This window comes from Stylophora pistillata, chromosome 3 (assembly GCF_964205215.1).
Source record: "Stylophora pistillata chromosome 3, jaStyPist1.2, whole genome shotgun sequence".
NCBI lineage: Eukaryota > Metazoa > Cnidaria > Anthozoa > Scleractinia > Pocilloporidae > Stylophora > Stylophora pistillata.
The window spans coordinates 47889051-47908175 of NC_142521.1; the positions used below are offsets into that span (position 1 = coordinate 47889051).

Genomic DNA, 19125 nt, shown 5'->3' on the forward strand with positions numbered 1-19125 from the left:
TTATCTCACTTTCCTGCAATTTGATTTACACTCAAACAAACCTTGATATTTGATTGGTTGTTGTGTTTTAGTAAAGCTGTCTCACTAGTCGGAAAAAGGATGCGATTAAGGGCATAAAACGGTGCGATTTGTGAATAAATCGCAACTGTAAGAGCTAATCAGATTGCAAGGATCACAAGTGATGTAATGAAAAGATTAACGAAACCTTCGAAAGAGCGTTGCGTGGTAGCCTTAAGCGCAGCCACGAGAAAGACAAATCTTTGCCGCTCAGCATTGAGCCTATTCTGATCGGTAAGTCTCGTGTCGGGCTTGTATTAAATAATCATTAAATTCAAATACGAAACAAAACAAACATTCTAAATAACATGGAGTTAAAAGTTGCTTTAATTCTAAAATCATTCAATACTATTTACAACATTTCTCAAGCATCTGTCATTCTGCATCATTGACAATTAAGGTCAAAATACTAATTATAATTACTTTCATTGTAACGACTAAACGGTTTTCAGTCGCTATCTTAGAGAAATCTGAATGGTGAATGTTAGTTGATGTAAGTGAATCCAATCTAAACATACGCTGAAAACATGAATACTTCACGATTTTTCCAAATGAATTTAAACTTTTTAGAGAAAGACCTTACGTGCACCTAGTGGATAGCAATGTATCTTTTGAAATATTAATTCATCATATGAGGTGCACACAATTTAGGATGATGACTTATTCTTGAAAATAAAAACCATTACTTTAGCCATAGTTTTAGTCTCCTAATTTAAGCAATACTTCTATTCCTTAATATTTTGAGAAAAACTTTTCAAAAAATTGATCACCAAGGTCGCCATAATGGGTCTGTGAGGTGTAACGCTGGAGAAGATACACTTGGGACTAGCGCGTGGTACATCCCTGAGGAGGTCCCGGAGTCGGTACCTAAAATAGGGACATAATGCACAGGAATGGTCCCTGCTGAAGGATGTACTCGATGGCCTTGAACCATGTATGGAGAAACTGTGGTACGGGCTTGGGATGCATGCGCATTCGTTGTGTCTTTAGGTAACAACCGTCTTTGTTCCTTCACGGAAAGGTTCGCAGTGTTCTCATAGTGAACTGACGATACATATCTTGCAGGCGACTGTATTGGAATGTCACCAGCTCCCCTCTGAGTTGCATGGCATCCCGTTAAATGAGAGAGGATTTGAGTCTTCACATCAGGTTCCAAAGAGTTGTCCCCAATCACGTTCTTGGACAACTCGGCCACGCATGCGCTGTAACCGGCACGGTGCTTAAGTAGCATGTAAGGGTCGGTAGTCGTCATCACTACAAACAGAAAGGTAGAAATTTAAATACAAAAGTCGTGAGGAAAGAGGACTTTCTGTATCATCTGGGGACATTAGAAGCATGGACGTGAATCACTGAAGAGGATATTCGGTAAACCTCCACCCAACGTTCTTTTAAGTCCACCACAATCTGTATAAAGCTTCAACAACGAGAAATAATTTCCACTTGAGATCTAGCAGCAAATTCACCGGAAACAAGATGTCTCTCTTTTAATATGAGAACTACATAGGGAAAAAGGAGACAGTATTTTGCACAAATAAGCCACTAAAAGTCGATCAGTTTTCTCACTCAAATTCCAATTTTACCTACCCTGAATTAAGGTTCAAGTTTTTCTCTCTTTACTTCAAATTATTTCAAGTAAATTTGAAAATCTAACTAGGTTTTCAAGGAGTCACACAAACTAATCAGTGTTTTGTAGCCTTCTTCCTGCTTGAACTTCATCAGTCTTCCTAACCCTGAAGACGCTACCAGTATCAAAATGAACTCAAACTGAAATTTGTTTATCAAAGACGACCTTTCGACCACTAGGGTTTCTTTTGATCGTCTTTTGTTTTTTTGTTTAAGATAAAAGCTTTCTCGACCAAGATGATTTTCAAACTCATCGAATTATCAAATTATCCCCGGAGCCGAGATAAAATAGTATTTTTTTAGCGTTCCTCTTGGTCAAACATTTTTGTTAAAAACTCAAAAGAAAGGAACCATACACAAGCATTTCCCTTTTTAAAACATCCAGAAACGGTTGAGAATCAAGACATAAAAGCTTATGAACATGCTTATCGCTTGAAGCTCAGTAATGATAACCAAAAATAACATGTAACATTTGATTTTAATTGTTCTTAATAGCGTTCTTACCGAGAGTTTTTTTTTTTTTCAACTTTTAAATGGCACATAAATGTATATTTTAAGTATTTCCAACCCAGGCGGCGCTTTTACAACCTAATATAATACACATCACGACGACTCTTTTGTTATTCAACCCAATTCAATGACTTCATTGCGTAATGATTGAGGGATTAAGAAGTATTTTTCATGTTACTCGTTGCACCTGCCATATCAAGTGACATGGGCTTCACACACATACTACTTATCATAAACTAGTCAAAATTGGGCAGTTTAAATAACGGTAATATACACTGACATTTATTAGTTGTATATCAACTTGTCATTATTCCAGGAGAGGTAAAATTTACCTGCTCGTTGGTGATGTCGGAGACTTCGTAGATAACGAACTGTCATCTCCAAGATATCTGCCTTCTCCAGCTTCGTGTACCGAGAACTCTGCAATTAATCATTTCGAAATCAAAATTTGTCACTTAAACCATTTCTCGTGCGTAAAATTAGCCTTATCTTCAACGACCCTCACAAAGAAAAGGCCCCATCACCTCAACCGCGAAATGCTAACATCATCAATATTCTAATTTCATGAATCCATTCACGACAGTTGACTGGCTCTTTCTATCATCCCGACAAGACAGATGTCAGAGATGTTAAATACGATTGACAGAAAGAATGTTTGCAAGAGCACGTCGAAAAGCAACTTGTCTAAACTTCATGCTCACGCACTACCAAAAACACCCAGAGGCCTCACTTCTTAGTTAAGATTCCGCGATATCATCTGCAAACTGATGGAATCCAATGTTTGGCTATACAGAAAGGGCCGCTATGATAGCATGCCCGTGGCGGCAGTAACTTTAACATTTCCCCTAAACTTATAAGCAGTAAAGGAACTAAAGGTTTCTTTCACTTAAACGCGACGCTCGGGGAACAATTATTATTATTAATGCGGAGAAATTTCTGCTGACACAGCAAATACTCACATCTCTGTTCTGTGCTTCTAGCACTAATCTCTTGAGTTCTTCCAAACTTCGATTGATTCGTTCGCGCCTTCTCTTCTCCATAATTGGTTTAGACCACTAGGACGAAAATATGCGGATTTCATTTAATTAAAATGGTTGTTGACAGTCACATCTCTTAAGTAGGTTAGCCTTAAGATGTTTCAAACACGCTTTCCAGAGGCGAATATAATCAAAAAACCATTTTCCGTGAGAAAAACCCAGGATATGTATACCTTCCGGCTCTCCGAATCACTTTCCTTTTCCAGTTTCGTAGATTCTTGCACCATCGCTACTTTCCCTTTCTTTACGGTTTTTTTTTTCCGGAGGCTACTTTGCACGATCTCCTCCTTGGACTCGACACGGAGACAAATGAAAGTGAACTTTGGTGAACATGGCGTTTTATTTACCTTCCGAGCCGTGGGAAAATCCTTGTCTACGAGTTCCCAACCCCGGCTTATTATCATCGCATTTTGTTTTAAAGAGCCTGCATTTTTGTCGCATGAATGGTATTTTGGCGTTCGCTGGCAGCTGAGAAAGAGAGCGTGAGAACGCAGGCCTACCATTGGTCGCTTTTTGTACGAAACAAAACCATCTCAGCATGCATTATGCAAATAACGCCAGAATTGAACAGCCAACAGCAAGAGCCGGCATTCACGGTCGAAGCGCGCGTGAGGACGGGGCTGCTGAGCGAAAAAGTTGAATGCCAAAGTAATTACAACGCATAAAAGCCATTTAGCCAACGAGACTGGAAGTCTGGCGGGCATATTAGCGACACATCATAAATACAGACAACGAACACCAAATTATTTTTTTTCCTTATTCCGGCAGACACTTTAAACCAGCTTAGTCCGAGGCCGTGAGAACGATTTGAGCTAATTGGCTGTGAAAGATAAACAAATGACTCTTGGAATGGCCTACACGAACTCAGGACGTGATACATTGTCGTGCCTCAACGGGGCTATTGTGAAATCCATAAATCGCATTGTAAATAAAACATTATAAGGCCATATTCCAAAGCACGTGTTTAGCTTTGTTTCGAAAGTGTGTTTTGTTTCGGCGCATTGTTTCACACACCCGCTGAAAACAAAAGTCTTTACAAGCACACTCCGAATGCAAAACAAAGCCATCAGAAGGTTCCCACGCATTTACGAGTTACTTCGTCTTAGATTTAACCACAAAAATCTGACCTTAGTATTATTTTCATTTCCGACATAAAATCGGCGAATTTCGAACAAGAACAACATGTCCGTCTTAATAAATATATATAAAAAAAAAGCAAGAACCGAAAACCCGATTCTTCCAGGATAAAACGAAAATTTTGGCAGATTCAATAATCGCAATCTTCTTAAATTTCGAGCAAGAAAAAACTAAAAGCGGAAGTGCCAAACGTAACAGTCTGAAAGGTGAGTTTTTCGTCAGGACTATACAGACAGAAGAAACGAATTTTGTCTTTTATTTCTACCTCATCATTTGAGAAAAAAGGAAGAAATAGCATACATCTCGAGTCCCATGTACATGATCTGGTACAGGTTATAGGGACAGCTTTATTCCATCTCTTGGTATTAACCTGTATTTAAGTCCATTTTCCATAAAGGAGTAAAGTTGCAACTTTTAAGTATGTTGAAACTGTCTACACAGGTTAAGCCCAAAACATTTTGCTATCTATTGGGTGCGATGTTGCAAATAGTATACTGAGGAGATGAGTTTCAAGGTGGCTCACTCATTCCGTTCTCGTTAATCAAGTTTGCGTTTTCCGGAGATTGGACACGAATTCAAGTCAATTCCATTAAGAAAAAAAGGTAAAGGGGGCATCAGCGTATCTAATCAATTTGAACTTTCAAATGTGCCAGTCTTCTCGACTGAATTTTGTTTTTGAACTTTCAAATGTATTTCTTTTTTTCAACTTTGGGAAGAAACTGGTCTTGTATGAACGAGAAAAAAGAGCAATGTTGAAGAATTGTTGTGGAAAACAACAACAAAAACAACAAAAGGGAAAGACTAACAAGAGAAATAACTTTAGCTTTGTGACGTCCCTCAGCCCTACTTGAACACAATTCGAAAGTAAAGAAGTATATTACTTGATTTTAACGACTTTACCTGACGTTTTACAATTCGTCACAGTGACAATGAGATTGGGGTCCAGTGTTATTAACAATAGGAAGCGAAAAACTAGGCAATAAGTGACACTTAAAGAGTATCTCAAGTACACACAAATTCTTCCCCATACTCTCGCGCCATGAACAACCTAAATTGACGAGATGAGGTATGGCAATGTTTTCCGTGACTAGTTTTAGAGAGTTGGAAATCAATTCCGCGCTGAAAAAAAAAAAAGGTCCGAAAGAAGCCGCTTTCTTCAAAGCGACCCGCCACGTTTTGAGTTATTTTTGACATCCTTAGGGAAAAAGCTCCGAGTAAAAACAAAAAAACCAAACAAACAAAAACACAAAAAACAGAGTTCAAACTTGGCCCCTTCTGATCCCGTGAGGAATGAATTGCCCACACGAATTGCTAGATCAGAAATTCGCCCTTTTTCTTACGAAAGACCTGCCGTGTTTAGACTTTTTCTAACACCGTAAGTCAGAAATTCCGCATAAAAAAACTAGAGCAAGAAATTGGCCACTTCACAGCACAAAAGACTAGCCATGTCTCGACAACGTCAGAAATCAATTCCGCGTACGTGAGATTGCACACTTCACCGCACAAGTTACTCACTTAGATAACAAAAGTCGAGTCATACGTCTGGGCAGTTCCCTAAGCAACGACCAAACACTTGAAGTAAGTCTAGATTCTGTCGAAAGACAACCTCAGCTGTAACAGCTGTCATATTGAAGAAAGATCACCGCTCAATAATGACAAAGCACAGCTTACGATCTGAGACGGACTAGTGATGAAGAGTAATTAATCGGAAGATAAACACGAGGAAAAGGTTTTTCATTCTCGTATTTCGTCGATATTGCTACGAAAAATGACATGCTCTTTTAATTATCAGCATGTCTCCAATACGCGCCAGACTTATAGACGATCATTCTTAGACACTACCGACGGAATCCGTGCATAATCCATACACTGCCGGACCGCTAACAGGAACTGACAATGTAGGGTCATAACAAAGGGCATCATCTGTTTTCACGCGCTGAAAAACATTCCACTCCCCTTGAGACAGCTACGACTTCAAAAATAACGAATTTGTTATAAGTATAATTCCAAACCCTAAACAGGGCGATTTCTGACTTGTCCCTTGCCTCTCGGGGATATGCCTTTTTCTAAATAGATGTTGTTGTTTCGTCAAGTGAGTTGATCATGTAAACTGGCCTCCGTGAAAAGTTTAAAAACCTGAATTTTCGAGCGTTAGCCCGTCGTCAGAGGGAATAGAAGTAGGGTATCCCTGGAGTGCTTAAATCTTTCCGAAAATATTAAAAAATATTCAGGTATGGCCCTGGATAGAACACTCAGATACCTTTCCAGAGTGAAAACTTCGTCTACAAATTTACACGTCGTTGCTACACAACGCAGAATTGATTTCTCGGCATGGTATCGCACGATAAGCATTCACATGTGACCCATATTTCAAAAGACAAAAAAAATATGTGAATACCGAATTTAGTAACACCTATTCAAAGCTACATCTTCGCCCGCAAGCACGCTCTCACTGGTGCAGCGGTACGAGCTGTAAAAGGAAAACAGGTGAGAGGTCTGGCACAAAACTGAAGAAAAGAGAGAAACTACGTATTTCAAGGGCTCGGTAAGCTGTATTCCGTCTCGATGTCAGTGTTATCTTTGACAAGCAAGCAAGGAAACAAATATGAATGCTTACTGGACTCGCCTTTGGCGCTCTTCACCCTAGTCTGCTACACAGCCGTTCTTAGGGTCGTCACGCAACGCTCCTTCCCACGAACGTGGGGAGGAGCATTGCGCGACGACTCTATGAGCGGCTGTGTAGCAGACTATCTTCACCATGGCTCTCACACATTCCCGTGAATTGCCGATGCATACGGGGGCATTGGATAGCCCGCCTTTCCCACAGATAGAACGGAGGGAAAAGTTCAGGCGTGTTATACCGACAATTACTACATAATCACGGCCGTAATTTAATCTTCTTCGTGGCAATGCGTTAACGTTCGTAGTAATAACCAAGTGAGGACAGCGTTCGCCTTTATGTCAATAACAAATAAAAGGGCTTTCGGCGTTTCTACTGAGAACAAGTAGTAATCCTGGTATAGCAAACGAAAATAGAAGGCAGTCTATAGCTGCATGTAGCTACTGTTGTATAATTGTAAAGTATTGCAGTAAAGAAGCCTTGTAGTGTAAAATGCAGAGAGGTTAATGAACAGCTCTTGCGATGCAGAGGTGAGGCCCGAAAAAATTTAACTAAACCCGAAAAAACCAAAATTGAATTCGAAAAAACTCGATCAGATTCAATGTTCAACGATGGCCAGAGTCGGAACTGATCCAAGACGAGACACAAGAGATGTTACCAGTGTTTCACGATTGTCCGCCTGCGAGGGGCCCGGGGGAAGGTTTACGAAGTTTATCGAAGTGCCTACGGCCTTACCAGAAGTCTCAGTAGGCAAAATACCGAGACAATTTCAAAGAGGATACAAAACCTCCGACATCTCTCTTATCTCCTCGACTACCTTAAAAAAAGTCACCCCACGCTGAAATGAAAAACAAACCAGACATAAGAAACTCCACCGTACACTCAAAATTTGAGAGATGACTTAACACAGATTTGAACTAACCCATCAGAAACCTTGCTTCAGCTGCGCATGGTAAGTTCTGTCAGACTGGGGGTTTCGACAAAATGGGCTATGATGAAACCCGTTTCAGTTGTGAAAACGTCGGTCAGCCTGGCAACAAGAGTGCTTTTTGTCCTTTCTCAACCGGAATATTACAATACTGGCCCACTTGAAGACTTATCCTCATATAGCAACGACAGGCGATTCAGAACCCATCGGTTGGTCAAAATCTTAAGCTTTCTTCTCAATTGTATTCTCTCTCCTTCGGAACGTGTAACATGCCATCGTCAAGTGTGGTCATTAAGTAGAAGGTAACAATGAAAAGGGCTGTAACTGGTAGAAGTGATGAATTTTACATCAACCAATGCAGAGGCCATCGTCAGGGTCAAGAGATGAGTCGCACCAATCAACTTCTCGCAACAGCCGACTGATGAACAGCTCCTCAGTTACCTCTCACATTGACTTCCACTTAAGTTGCCGAACAGTCAGTCACTACTACTAACAAAGTCCTTTTCAGGAAAGTCTAACCTGGACGATCACACTACATGTTTGACTGTTACTCACGATTTCAGCCATTACTAGCTGATATATGACTGCATGACTTAAAAACGAATTCGCTCGATTTCCCGGCAAGCTGATTCAGGCAGGAACTGACTTGTCGCTTCCTGATGACATAATTTGAACGATCATAAATACAGGATGCAAGAAAACTAACTTCGCCAACCACACGACGTTTCATTCGATGTTTGAACGGGTTGGCAATTTGTCAGCAACATTGAAAAGAGGCTGATAGTTTCGAAAGAAACTGTTTGGGGCTGCGTCGGTGGGAGTAACGAAATAATTTGGATATATCAACAAAGATGAAATGGTAAATTAGCCACCGTAATGATTACAAAAGCTGACGTTTCGAGCGTTAGCCCTTCGTCGGAGCGAATAGAGGAATTATGGGTTGTGTGTGCTTATAAAGGCAGAAAATGGAGCTACGTTATTGGTGGGAGCATGGCAACGAGAAAAACATGAAAAATTAGTGGAATGAAAAGCGTTTGCAGAAAGAGGAGAAAATCTAAGATTTACCTTAGCAAAAAATAGGGTAACTTGGAGGTGTACCTACCTGACCTGCCTTCAATCACTGGGTACTTGGGTGCACATATAACCAAAGACTACAAAAAACTTCATTAAGCTAAGAACCGTAAGGCTAAGGGTATCGGACGACAGTCGTCGGTAAATGACCTTCGTGCTGGAATTTTTAACCCCGTTTTATGATTATAAATTCAGAAAACTCTTTCCTGACTCGCTCCCCCTACTTTAAATCATTATGTTTCTACATTACACCAACCCATGAGAATGATCGATTTTCTAATTTTCCCCCAAAGTACTCTTGAATCAAATGCAAAGGTCGCGAGAAAAAGGAAACGATCACCAATTTGTGAAACTCGTTATTGTCAACCAAATGCTCTTCATCAGTACCATAGGAAATGCAAACAGAGTGAAAAATATGAATACCAAGTTAGGGTGTAATGGATTAAGTGCAAGGAAAAAAAAAAAAAAAAAAATCAAAGCAAAAACAAAAAGAATGACCATGAGAGCAAGGCGGAGATAACAGTGCGCGAAGGTTTTTGACAGGGGAGAAGTTTACTCTGTGGGAAATCCCTTTTTATACAACTAGTTATTACATTCTTGACAGTCGAAATACATGGAGTAAAGTGAACTACCGATTTGACAGGGGAGAAGTTTACTCTGTGGGAAATCCCTTTTTATACAACTAGTTATTACATTCTTGACAGTCGAAATACATTGAGTAAAGTGAACTACCGATTCGACAGACGCTACGGTAAAGACCTCGCACATCGACGCGTAAGATTCAGAAGGTTATTAGAGTTACCATCTTTACAATAAATTACATTTTCTTGGTTATTTTCCTTCACGGACTGGCTAAATTTTTAATTAAACACTCGACATTTAGCTATCGTTTCGAGAAGCTTTAAATTCATCAGAGCCAGAAATTCGAAGTTTATCAGTTAAATCAAGCGGGCCTCGAAACACAAGGCCCTGAAAGATAATACAACAGTTGGATGTTTCTATGATACACAAAAGCCAATGATGTGATGTTGCACTCTCTCGGCAGGAAATAAGACGAACGTACTCAGTTTATGAACATGCAAACATTCAGCTTTCTATCATACCGTCGGACTAGCTACGGATAAGACTGCAAGCCATCGTTGTCAACGATCGGAAGTATAGGGGTGAGGAAGTGGACACCTTATAGAGGTGTTTTGCACGACGTTACGGACTTTCGACAGTTGACGTGGTAAAGCTTTTAGTCGAAGCACTGGACCTCAACTTCCTTCACAAGTGTCGCGACGTGCCGAACTTTTAAATTGTTTATTTTCATTTCGAATTTTTCGTACTTAAACAGAAAGGGACGAAGAACTCATAAAAATATCGACTGTTTTTTAAGCTTGTTTGTTTATTTGTTCACCCAGTACAGAATCACCGTGAAACCTGGATGTAGATCTAAATAGTCCGAAAATTGGAGCGTGGTATTGTTCCGAGCAAAACATTATTTAGAGTTCAACGGTAGAAGGAAATAGAAAAGTCTTCAGAATTTTAGTTCGTAGGCAGCTTTCAGTTTATCCGTAGCTATGTACCGGTTAGTTTAAGATATTGCATTTAAGAAACATGTAGTTAACCAGACGGGCGGTCGGACATCAGTCGTAGTTAATCGAACTCGAGTTGGCCATCAATGAAACATCGGATTTTTGGGGATACAACTCTTTATTTGCAATAAAAAGAAACAGCTCAACCTGCGCAAAGAAGCATTTTTAACACTACCTTCTAGCCCTCACATAATCACTACTTAAAAAATTTCTAAAAAAACCACTCGTTCAGTCAAAAAGTGCACATGAAAGTTAAACACTGTCTTACTTAAGTCTTCGCTGTGAATTGGAACATTCGAAATTACTCAAGCTACACACATGCCGCCGAAGGTACGGAAATCGAGAAGAATCCATAAAGTCCGTTGACATAGCGGATTTCTGTTCGTTATTTGGCATTCGAAGATTTGCAATGATGGTTTCGGCAACAGATGCACTGATTAAGCGAACTTTCATGTTTACTTTACAGTCAAGGAACGGCTAAAATCTGTAGCTGGAACAAAATAAAGAGCATCGGCAAGAAACATCGGTCGTCATCGCAGGATCGGAGAGCGCGATTCGGCACCTCATCACCAGTCGCGGCCTTCAAACGAAATGTAAATTACACAATTAGATATACAGGACAAAATGATTCTATGATGCATGAGGCACAGTATATCCAGTGGTGATAACCGCTACAGCTTGCATAGATCAAACGGATTTTCCTGCTTCAAAGAGATAAAAACACGTACAAAATATGAGACAGCGAAGGGACACAGGCCTCTCAACTAATCCATCATATCGACTACCTGGTAATGTTGTGGATCGACTTAGAATATGATATTGAACAACCTGCAGGACTAATGGTGGCAGTGAACAAATGAGCGCTTCCGAGATACTGCCGGATGCGAATCTACTGAAGGAGGAGTACGACAATAAAAAAGATTCCCTTTAATTTACTGTTGGGATAAGAACAATTATTGGCAACTGAAGAGGCGAAGTTGGTTGTACGTTTGATTTTAGTAGCGTATAAACTGGATTGGATGTAGCTTCTCAGCTTTGACTGATTCGGTCGTAATCTACTGTCGAGGATACAAATTCTGTGAAGAGGTTAGAGATACAAGGCTGATACATCTATTTTCTCCAAAACAATTGGAAAGATAGAAGAATAAAACCGATGTCGAAAATCGCAGACTTGAAGAAGTTGCCACACCAAAAAACGACCGTCTGGAACATTCTCACATATTTAGAATAAAAAAGTATTCTATCATCTTAAGGGGGCACTGCACTGCATAAAACTAGCTCAACCGGGTTGGTTCCCTAACCCAGGCCGCACATCAGCACCCTTCCCTTGTTAGTGATCTTTGTGTGTTAACCAAACAAGGCAGGCTGACCAGGCTACTGACAACTCAGCGCCGTGCTAAAAAAGTTTTCCTTTGGGGAAAACTCAAGCCATTTCCTGGACTATAATTGAAAAGATCACGCGTTATCAATCACGATAGCTGGGGCAAAATTTCCAATATGAAGAACAATTGAACTATAATGTTACAGTAGCTAGGCAACCGGAAAGAAATTTTCCTCATCAACAACAGTCAGAATTAGCCCCATACACTAGGCTAACTGAAGGTTGATTTGGCAGACTTGATGCACTGTTGGTCAAGTAATCAAGATCTCCTTTGCAATCAGTTTCTATATTTTGAAGTTAACAAACATGAACTTTAAAGAAGAAAACATTACTTTGGGTTTAAAGAGTTCATCTCCTCGTCACCACTCACCTCCAGAATAGGACCCCCCAGATGAATAAGGCCTGTCGGCGGGAGGTCCACCGTAGCTTCCGGACCTCGCTCGCTCAGGAGGGGGCCCATACCCACGATCAGGTGGGGGATAACTGCGCTCGGGTCCACCATAACTTCGCTCACTGCTCCCATAGCTTCCTCCACTACTACCATAAGAGTCATAACCGCCTCTCTCCTGACGTTCACCACCATAGCTGCCTCTCTCTGGAAGATAACGATCGTGAGAAGCACCTCCGGAACCTCCAGTGCTGCCACCGTACCTAACAAACGAAAACAGATGTGTTACGCGGTGCATTATACTTCACGACCAGCCACTAGCTTGTTTTTTTTCAAATCGATACGATAACGAATACAACACTCATTTGTGTCTTCGACACCCTTTTTGAATGTTGAGGCATCATGAGGAAAATTGTGACTTCAATGAAAACATTATGACGTCATTAGAATGTTGCGACGCCATCAAGGTTATTAATGTGTCACCTCTAATGTCACGTAACATGTTTGGCTAAATGATGGTTTTTTTTCTCTCGACTGTTGTTCGGCACTATCGTCGCATAAAAAACTAAAAAAACAAAAAAAACAAACAAAAAAAAACAGACGTAGAGGCTAAAGAAACCGATTATCACCATCCTTTAAATCGCGAAAACGCCGCTTATGGAGCAGTAACGACCCGGTCTGCCGTACGCGACTTCACTTTTTTTCTATAATTAGTTCCAGAAGAACTAAAAGTCAAAAGGAGACTTTCGGTCCACATTAAAGGCACTAGTTACCTGTCATCATAACCCCTATCACTGGAGTATCCTCTATCAGCACTACTGTAACGGTCTGAGCTGCCATACCCTCTATCCATCGGTGGGCCGTACCCACGCTCATTGCTGGAGTAACTGCTGCCACTACCTGCACTGCTGCCACCTCCACCGCGTTCATGTGGTGGATATCTGAAATACATAAACAAACATCGTTGGCTTATATCGCATATTGTCATTGTGGTTCAACTTTTTACTTAGCCTCAAATTTTCGAACTAATCATAACAAAGGTAAAATATCAACTCTTGAAAAATTTTCCAATAAAGGAAAAAGTTTTAAAGATTTTTATCGTCTTGTTTCATGTGCGAGTCGAACAGATATTTGGAGTCCCCATGAGGAATCCAACCTCAGACATTCTCTCTGAGAAAACATGCAAGTTTTGGTTTCCTGTATCAATTACAATAATAATGTCAGCTCATCAATGAGGAATTTTTTTCCTACACTAGGGACTGTCCACAAAGTGTTATGACAAATTCACCATCGCGGTCTGAAATTGTTAAAAATTACTTTTCTGTAATTACATTTAAAGCATACTATTGTGGTCAAGTTCAATTTGTAGCTTGTTACAGTGATTCTTGGTACATAGTGTAATGACTGAAATGTAACTGACTTTTCAGTGACCAGAAAGACTATTGGTGTTTTAAGCTTGCCCATTTTGAGGTGACATTTACTGGCTGACCTGCTCAACCCTATACCCAGCAGGAACACTGTATATTATGTTCTGTGCATGAACACTGCATGATCTTTTTATACCTGCTGCCATAATAATCATTGTTGTAGCTAGGTGGCCTCTCCCTCTCACGGTCACTGTATCCTCCACGATCGTAATCCCTCGAAGGATACCCTCGGTCAGAAGGGGGGCCATAGTCATCATACCTAGAAAAATATTGATTGAATTTGATAAGACTTGTTCATAAATGCTACAGTTGCTGATAATATACACCCCTGTACAGTGTGTATCTACCTTTATTTCTTAATAAGCAGGGTTGTCAAAAAGTTTGAATGTAAATTTAGACGCAGGCATTCCACAAAGTTTGCACCAAACTTCAAAGCAATGATAGGGTAATGGATTCACATGCCTCAACCTGTTACTGGGAAATTATGAATCAGGTGCCCTCCAAACTGAGAAATGGCTACTGTACAAATTTCTTAGCTACTATTTCAATAATCATACAATTTTCAATTATGAATTAACATAAACTGATGTGAATGCATCCAGCTAAAGATGGCAGATCGACTGAAGGTTTTGGTCTGTTATCAGTTCCTATTTGAAAACTCTGCTCACATCAAAACCTGTTACAGGTAAATCATGCATTAAATTCCACACAGAGCTAGGAAATTGCTGCAGTAAATATTACTTTGGTGGTATTTCAATAACTGTGGGATTTTTCATCAGCACTCATGGTAAACTGAGATTAAGGCAGTTAGCTCCTTACCTGTCACGTGGAGGTGGTCCTCTGGGTGGTTCTCCTGGGGGTCCCCTTGGGGGTCCTCTGCTGGGGGGAGGCATGGGATCTCTACGGGGGGGAGGGGGGCCATCACGTGGCCTGTAAGGTTTAAAATCAAAAAATAATTGACAGCTCAGTGAAACCTTGACCAATGCATGGTGCCCAATATCATTACCAAGGTTAAAAATACAAAATAGTGTAAGCAATGTTTACTTACACCTTATGAAACTACAATACAACATAATTCAGTCTTAGATATTCCAGTGTCTAGCATCTAATTTCTCCTTATGATATCAACTGTAAATACCACACTAAGGAAATCATCATTAACTAATGAAGCCCTTGATTACAAAAATTCTCCTTGTTAGAACTCTAGGAAATTTGTAGAGAATAATATGGAGAATATATGCTGATACTGGCATGGGCTATAGAGGGTTAAAATCTTTTGTCCAGCACATTCATTTATGATGCTTTGATGAGGACTAAACCTCCAAGAGGCTACAAGTCTATAAATACTTTACTGTAATTCCCAGCTGATTACCCACACCGGTGGATAACCCGCACCTTATGTTCAGCGCCATGTTGACTTGTTGAACGAAAGTTTAAAGGCCAAAGAAATTCAGATGCGTGTCTATATTAACATGTATTTTATTGTTAAAATGATACGGTAAAAACACTAACATTTTGTGCAAGCGATCGTTCAGCACCATGTTGACTTGTTCAAGGAAAGTTTATAGGCCAAGGAAATTCAGACGCATGTTGAAAACTGTGTCTATATTAGCATGTACTTTATTGTTAAAATGATAAGGTAAAAACACTAACATTTTGTGGGGGGGATCCTTCAGCGCCATGAAATCAGTTGAGTTTCACACCTATTATTTTCAATATTCTATTGATACGTGTGGGCTTTCAAACTACTGTCAGTGATTTCTTAAAAAAATCAATATCTCTGGTTCTACTGGGCCTAACAAGACCCTTATAACGGGAAAATTCTCTTTAGCTCAAGCTAGTGTTAACTTGAAATTTGTTACTGATGCGCCAGATATTCTTGGATTACTTTTGTCACTGTGAAGGTTTTGTTTACACGCATGCCGATAAAAATTTGTTCAAACGCTACAAATAATGTGTGAAATAAACTCGAGTTGGCATCATGTTTTTGTGCTTGTTTGTGGCACTCTTAATACAATGAAATTAATTTGAGAGGTGGAAACACAGGTATAAGGTGAGAACTTTTTCAATTCAACAACCAGCAGATTTTAAAATTGTCACATAACCCGCAACCTCCCTATTACCCACAGTAGCGCGTTTTTAATGCAAAATCAACAGATTACCCGAGAGTAATTGGCTGGAAATTATGGTAATTGAAGGAAAGTGGTTTTTGAATCTGGTTCCTGTGAGGAATCAAGCCTCAAATCTTCAAATTCCCCAAAGCAATGCTCTACCACTAAGCAACAGAACACTAATAAGCCACTGCATTTTTTTTTTCAAGCCCCATTAAAAAAATAAGAACCAGAATTCAAATGCTGACCTTCCAGGAGGACCACGATCCCCAGGGGGAGGCCCTCTGAATGGGGGGCCACGTGCTGGAGGTGGTCCTCGACCTCTGTCTGAATAGCCTCCTCTAAACCCTCCACGACCACCTCCGCGCCCTCCTCTTCCTCTAGGTGCAGTGGAATCTTTATCTTTTGCATACTCAAGAGTCATTTCATGGTTGAAAAATTTCTGAAGGAAAACAAAGATTGACCAGACAAATTAACACAATTGCTGCTAAGTTGTGTTTTATTTATTTCCACTGAATAAACTCCACAAGAAATCTCAAGGAAGATTCCTTACCTCCCTCAAAGCCTAGCTACATATGGTTCCTGCATTACAGATGCAGAAAAACACAGCAAGATTTGAAAGACAGCAAATTTTGACCAACCAGGTTAACACTACTGTTTCCTAATCTATAATGTGTTCAAGAGATTCAAAGGCAGCTAGGTAATGGGTAGATTCACCTGCCTGTCTTGAGATAGCTACAAGCTTGTGAAATATAAACAAACATCGCTGTACTATTAACTGCCTCCTGGTTAGCTCAATTGGTAGGGCGCCAGACTGTTGTGCGGGAGGTCGAGGGTTCAAGCTCTGGCTGGACCAACACTCAGGGTCTTAACCCATTGACACTTACGTGTAACACGTGCCTATGATAAGTCAAAATTTCACTGAAGGGAACAGCATGGAAAATATCCATAGTGATGTTAGGGTGTAAAGGGGTTAATGAACTTCTCAAATCCTTCCCACAGTACTTCATTCCTCGTGTATTTATACAGCCATATCATAGTTTTACACTTTTTCACCCTTTTAAAAGATAAATTACAAGACTACCAACCTTGCCACGTTCTCCAGCCATTGATGACAATGCCTCTTTTGCGTCCTCAGGATTACTAAACACCACATATCCAAAGCCACGACTCTTGTGTGTCTCACGGTCAGTTACAATTATCGCTGGTAAAGTAGATAAAAAAAAAGGCTAAGTATTCTCTTGTGCTGAGTGGCTTTAGAGGTTACACTGTAACTGAGTTTCTGAAGCATTCAGAGACTTGGAATATTATTATTATTATTATTACTGCTGTTTAACACTCATCGAACCCAACCCCACACCATCCTACCCCAAGTATTTCTTCTGGTTCAAAGTAGAGCAAGTGAGTTAAAGTATATCAATTTTCATTATTTTTATCAATAGAGTTATTATGTTAAAGCTTAGCTCATTGGTCAAAACCAATGTTGTGAACAACTAATTTGAATGATGCTGATAGTTAACATTTGCTTATATGACTATTCCCAGTGACTAAAGGAATAGTAATGACACCTAAGACAAATCAGGAAGTGGATTTCTCCTATCACTAGAGCAATTTGCAAAATTTGTAGGATTATTGTGCCAGCCACTCGTTTCTACATTTCTAGTCTTAAAAAAAGGAAAACAATGGGGAGCTGCCACTTTCGTTATTTTCCTCAGAGCACGTTTCTAGAATCCCAAGATAAACTAGCCACTCTCCAGCAACTTGCTTATTTCCTACATGTACTTGCGCAGTTGCTTACTCAACGTTTACTCTAGATCGATTACGGCTTCAAACTCAAATGGTTGTACTTTGCATAAAAATCAATACAGAAAACCTACTCTATACTAGTCTACTAAAATTTCGCCTTCTTTTTACATAAATAACCTGGAACGAATCGACATCATCGACCAAAAGGATGGTCAGGAAAGGACGTCAAGACAGTTGAACAACAAAATACGCAATAAGGTAATGTAACAACGTAAAACGATGATTCCTTTCAAAGAAATTGTTTTACTGTTTTCCACAAGTATAAACTATCCGTTTGATGTTGAGGTTTGTATTTTACTTGATATAATGCAAGATTTAAGAATACTACAGTGCTAATCACACATCAGACAGGATGGCATATCTACCGCCAAGTTGTCAGCCTTGTCTATGCACACAAACCTTCGTCGATGTGCCAAAAACGAGAGAACACATCTCTAAGGGCCTTCTCATCGACCTTAGGGGGGAGGCCACCCACAAAAAGCTTGCGTCCTGAAGGCGAGCCAGTCATGTCCGCATACGCTAAGGTACCTTGATTCGTAACCCACGCCAATCCAAAGGTGTCCTCTTCGTTCTACCTACACTGAGCATGCGCGGCAGAGTTCGGAAGTTGACCACGTGCTTTGACCTCAATAAAACAAGTGTTCTGATTGGTCAGTAACACGCACGCGTCGAAGGAAGGAAACTTGTGTGAGAGAGAGAAAATAAATACGCAATCGTGGGGCCTGATGACCAGTCAAACATTAACCTGTGAGCATTAGCCTTCGTATATTATTAGCGCTTCAGTTGCAAGCGTTTCTTCGCTTGCGAGTAAGTTCGAGGCTTTGAGGAGAGTTCATCGAGTGGCCTGGCACTGGTTTTAGTGCCAGACCCCTAGCAGACTTCTCTACCACTCGTCTCATAACTTCTCGCGGCTCAAATGCTCGTCCCGCGAGTGTAGGGCCTGCTCAAGCTAATCAAACATTTCTCCCATGAGCGCCTAAAAGAAACGAAACTACCGTAACGAGAAAATAAAATTAAAAGAAGGAGAAAATTCCAGCATTTCCTTGCAGAAATATTGCAATAGGTGTGATCTGCACATTATTGAAGCTTTGAGGAAAATTGTTATTTTCGAAAAGAGAGTATCTTGTTGTTTGAATCAGCGACTTATACCGAAAAGGGCCGATAAATTTGCGAAGAAAGCAAGCCCTTGAGTAATTCATTCGGCGGAATGGTGGAATAGTTATGATGCGGAATAACAGAATATCCTGAAACGCAGAATGCCTTTTTGTATCAAACAAAAGTCTCAAAAAATGTAATTGCAATTAAGATAAAAAGAAGCAAAGGCAATCATTGTTGCATGGAGCCCAGAGGAAAGGGGAACTTTCGAATAAGCCCCTTTAAATTATTATTACTTTACTATAAATAATGATAATAATCTTTATTTAGCAATAATTTCCATAAAATCCTCTACAA

General features: G+C 40.1%; 2 protein-coding genes across 4 annotated transcripts; both read right to left on the reverse strand.

Moving 5' to 3' along the window:
* Window positions 1-366: 366 nt before the first annotated feature.
* Window positions 367-10509, reverse strand: LOC148736524 (hairy/enhancer-of-split related with YRPW motif protein 1-like). 2 transcript variants are annotated; one of them, XM_088752369.1, is made up of 4 exons: window positions 3575-10509; window positions 3150-3245; window positions 2523-2610; window positions 367-1311 (listed from the first exon to the last, which is right to left on the reverse strand). In XM_088752369.1, the coding sequence occupies exons 1-4, from the start codon at window positions 3728-3730 to the stop codon at window positions 824-826; spliced, it is 828 nt and encodes a 275-aa protein (XP_088608495.1). In that variant the 5' UTR covers window positions 3731-10509; the 3' UTR covers window positions 367-823. The 2 variants fall into 2 exon arrangements, with proteins under 2 accessions (XP_088608495.1, XP_022798578.2); XM_022942843.2 differs by having other exon boundaries at window positions 3401-10509.
* A 150-nt stretch (window positions 10510-10659) lies between these two features.
* LOC111336683 (uncharacterized) lies at window positions 10660-18257 on the reverse strand. 2 transcript variants are annotated; one of them, XM_022942830.2, is made up of 8 exons: window positions 18073-18257; window positions 16956-17071; window positions 16116-16309; window positions 14576-14686; window positions 13893-14015; window positions 13103-13270; window positions 12312-12592; window positions 10660-11140 (listed from the first exon to the last, which is right to left on the reverse strand). In XM_022942830.2, exons 1-8 carry the CDS (start codon window positions 18179-18181, stop codon window positions 11127-11129), a joined length of 1116 nt encoding a protein of 371 aa, XP_022798565.1. In that variant the 5' UTR covers window positions 18182-18257; the 3' UTR covers window positions 10660-11126. The 2 variants fall into 2 exon arrangements, with proteins under 2 accessions (XP_022798565.1, XP_088608493.1); XM_088752367.1 differs by lacking the exon at window positions 18073-18257 and having other exon boundaries at window positions 12312-12588; window positions 13099-13270.
* Between the last annotated feature and the right edge of the window lie 868 nt (window positions 18258-19125).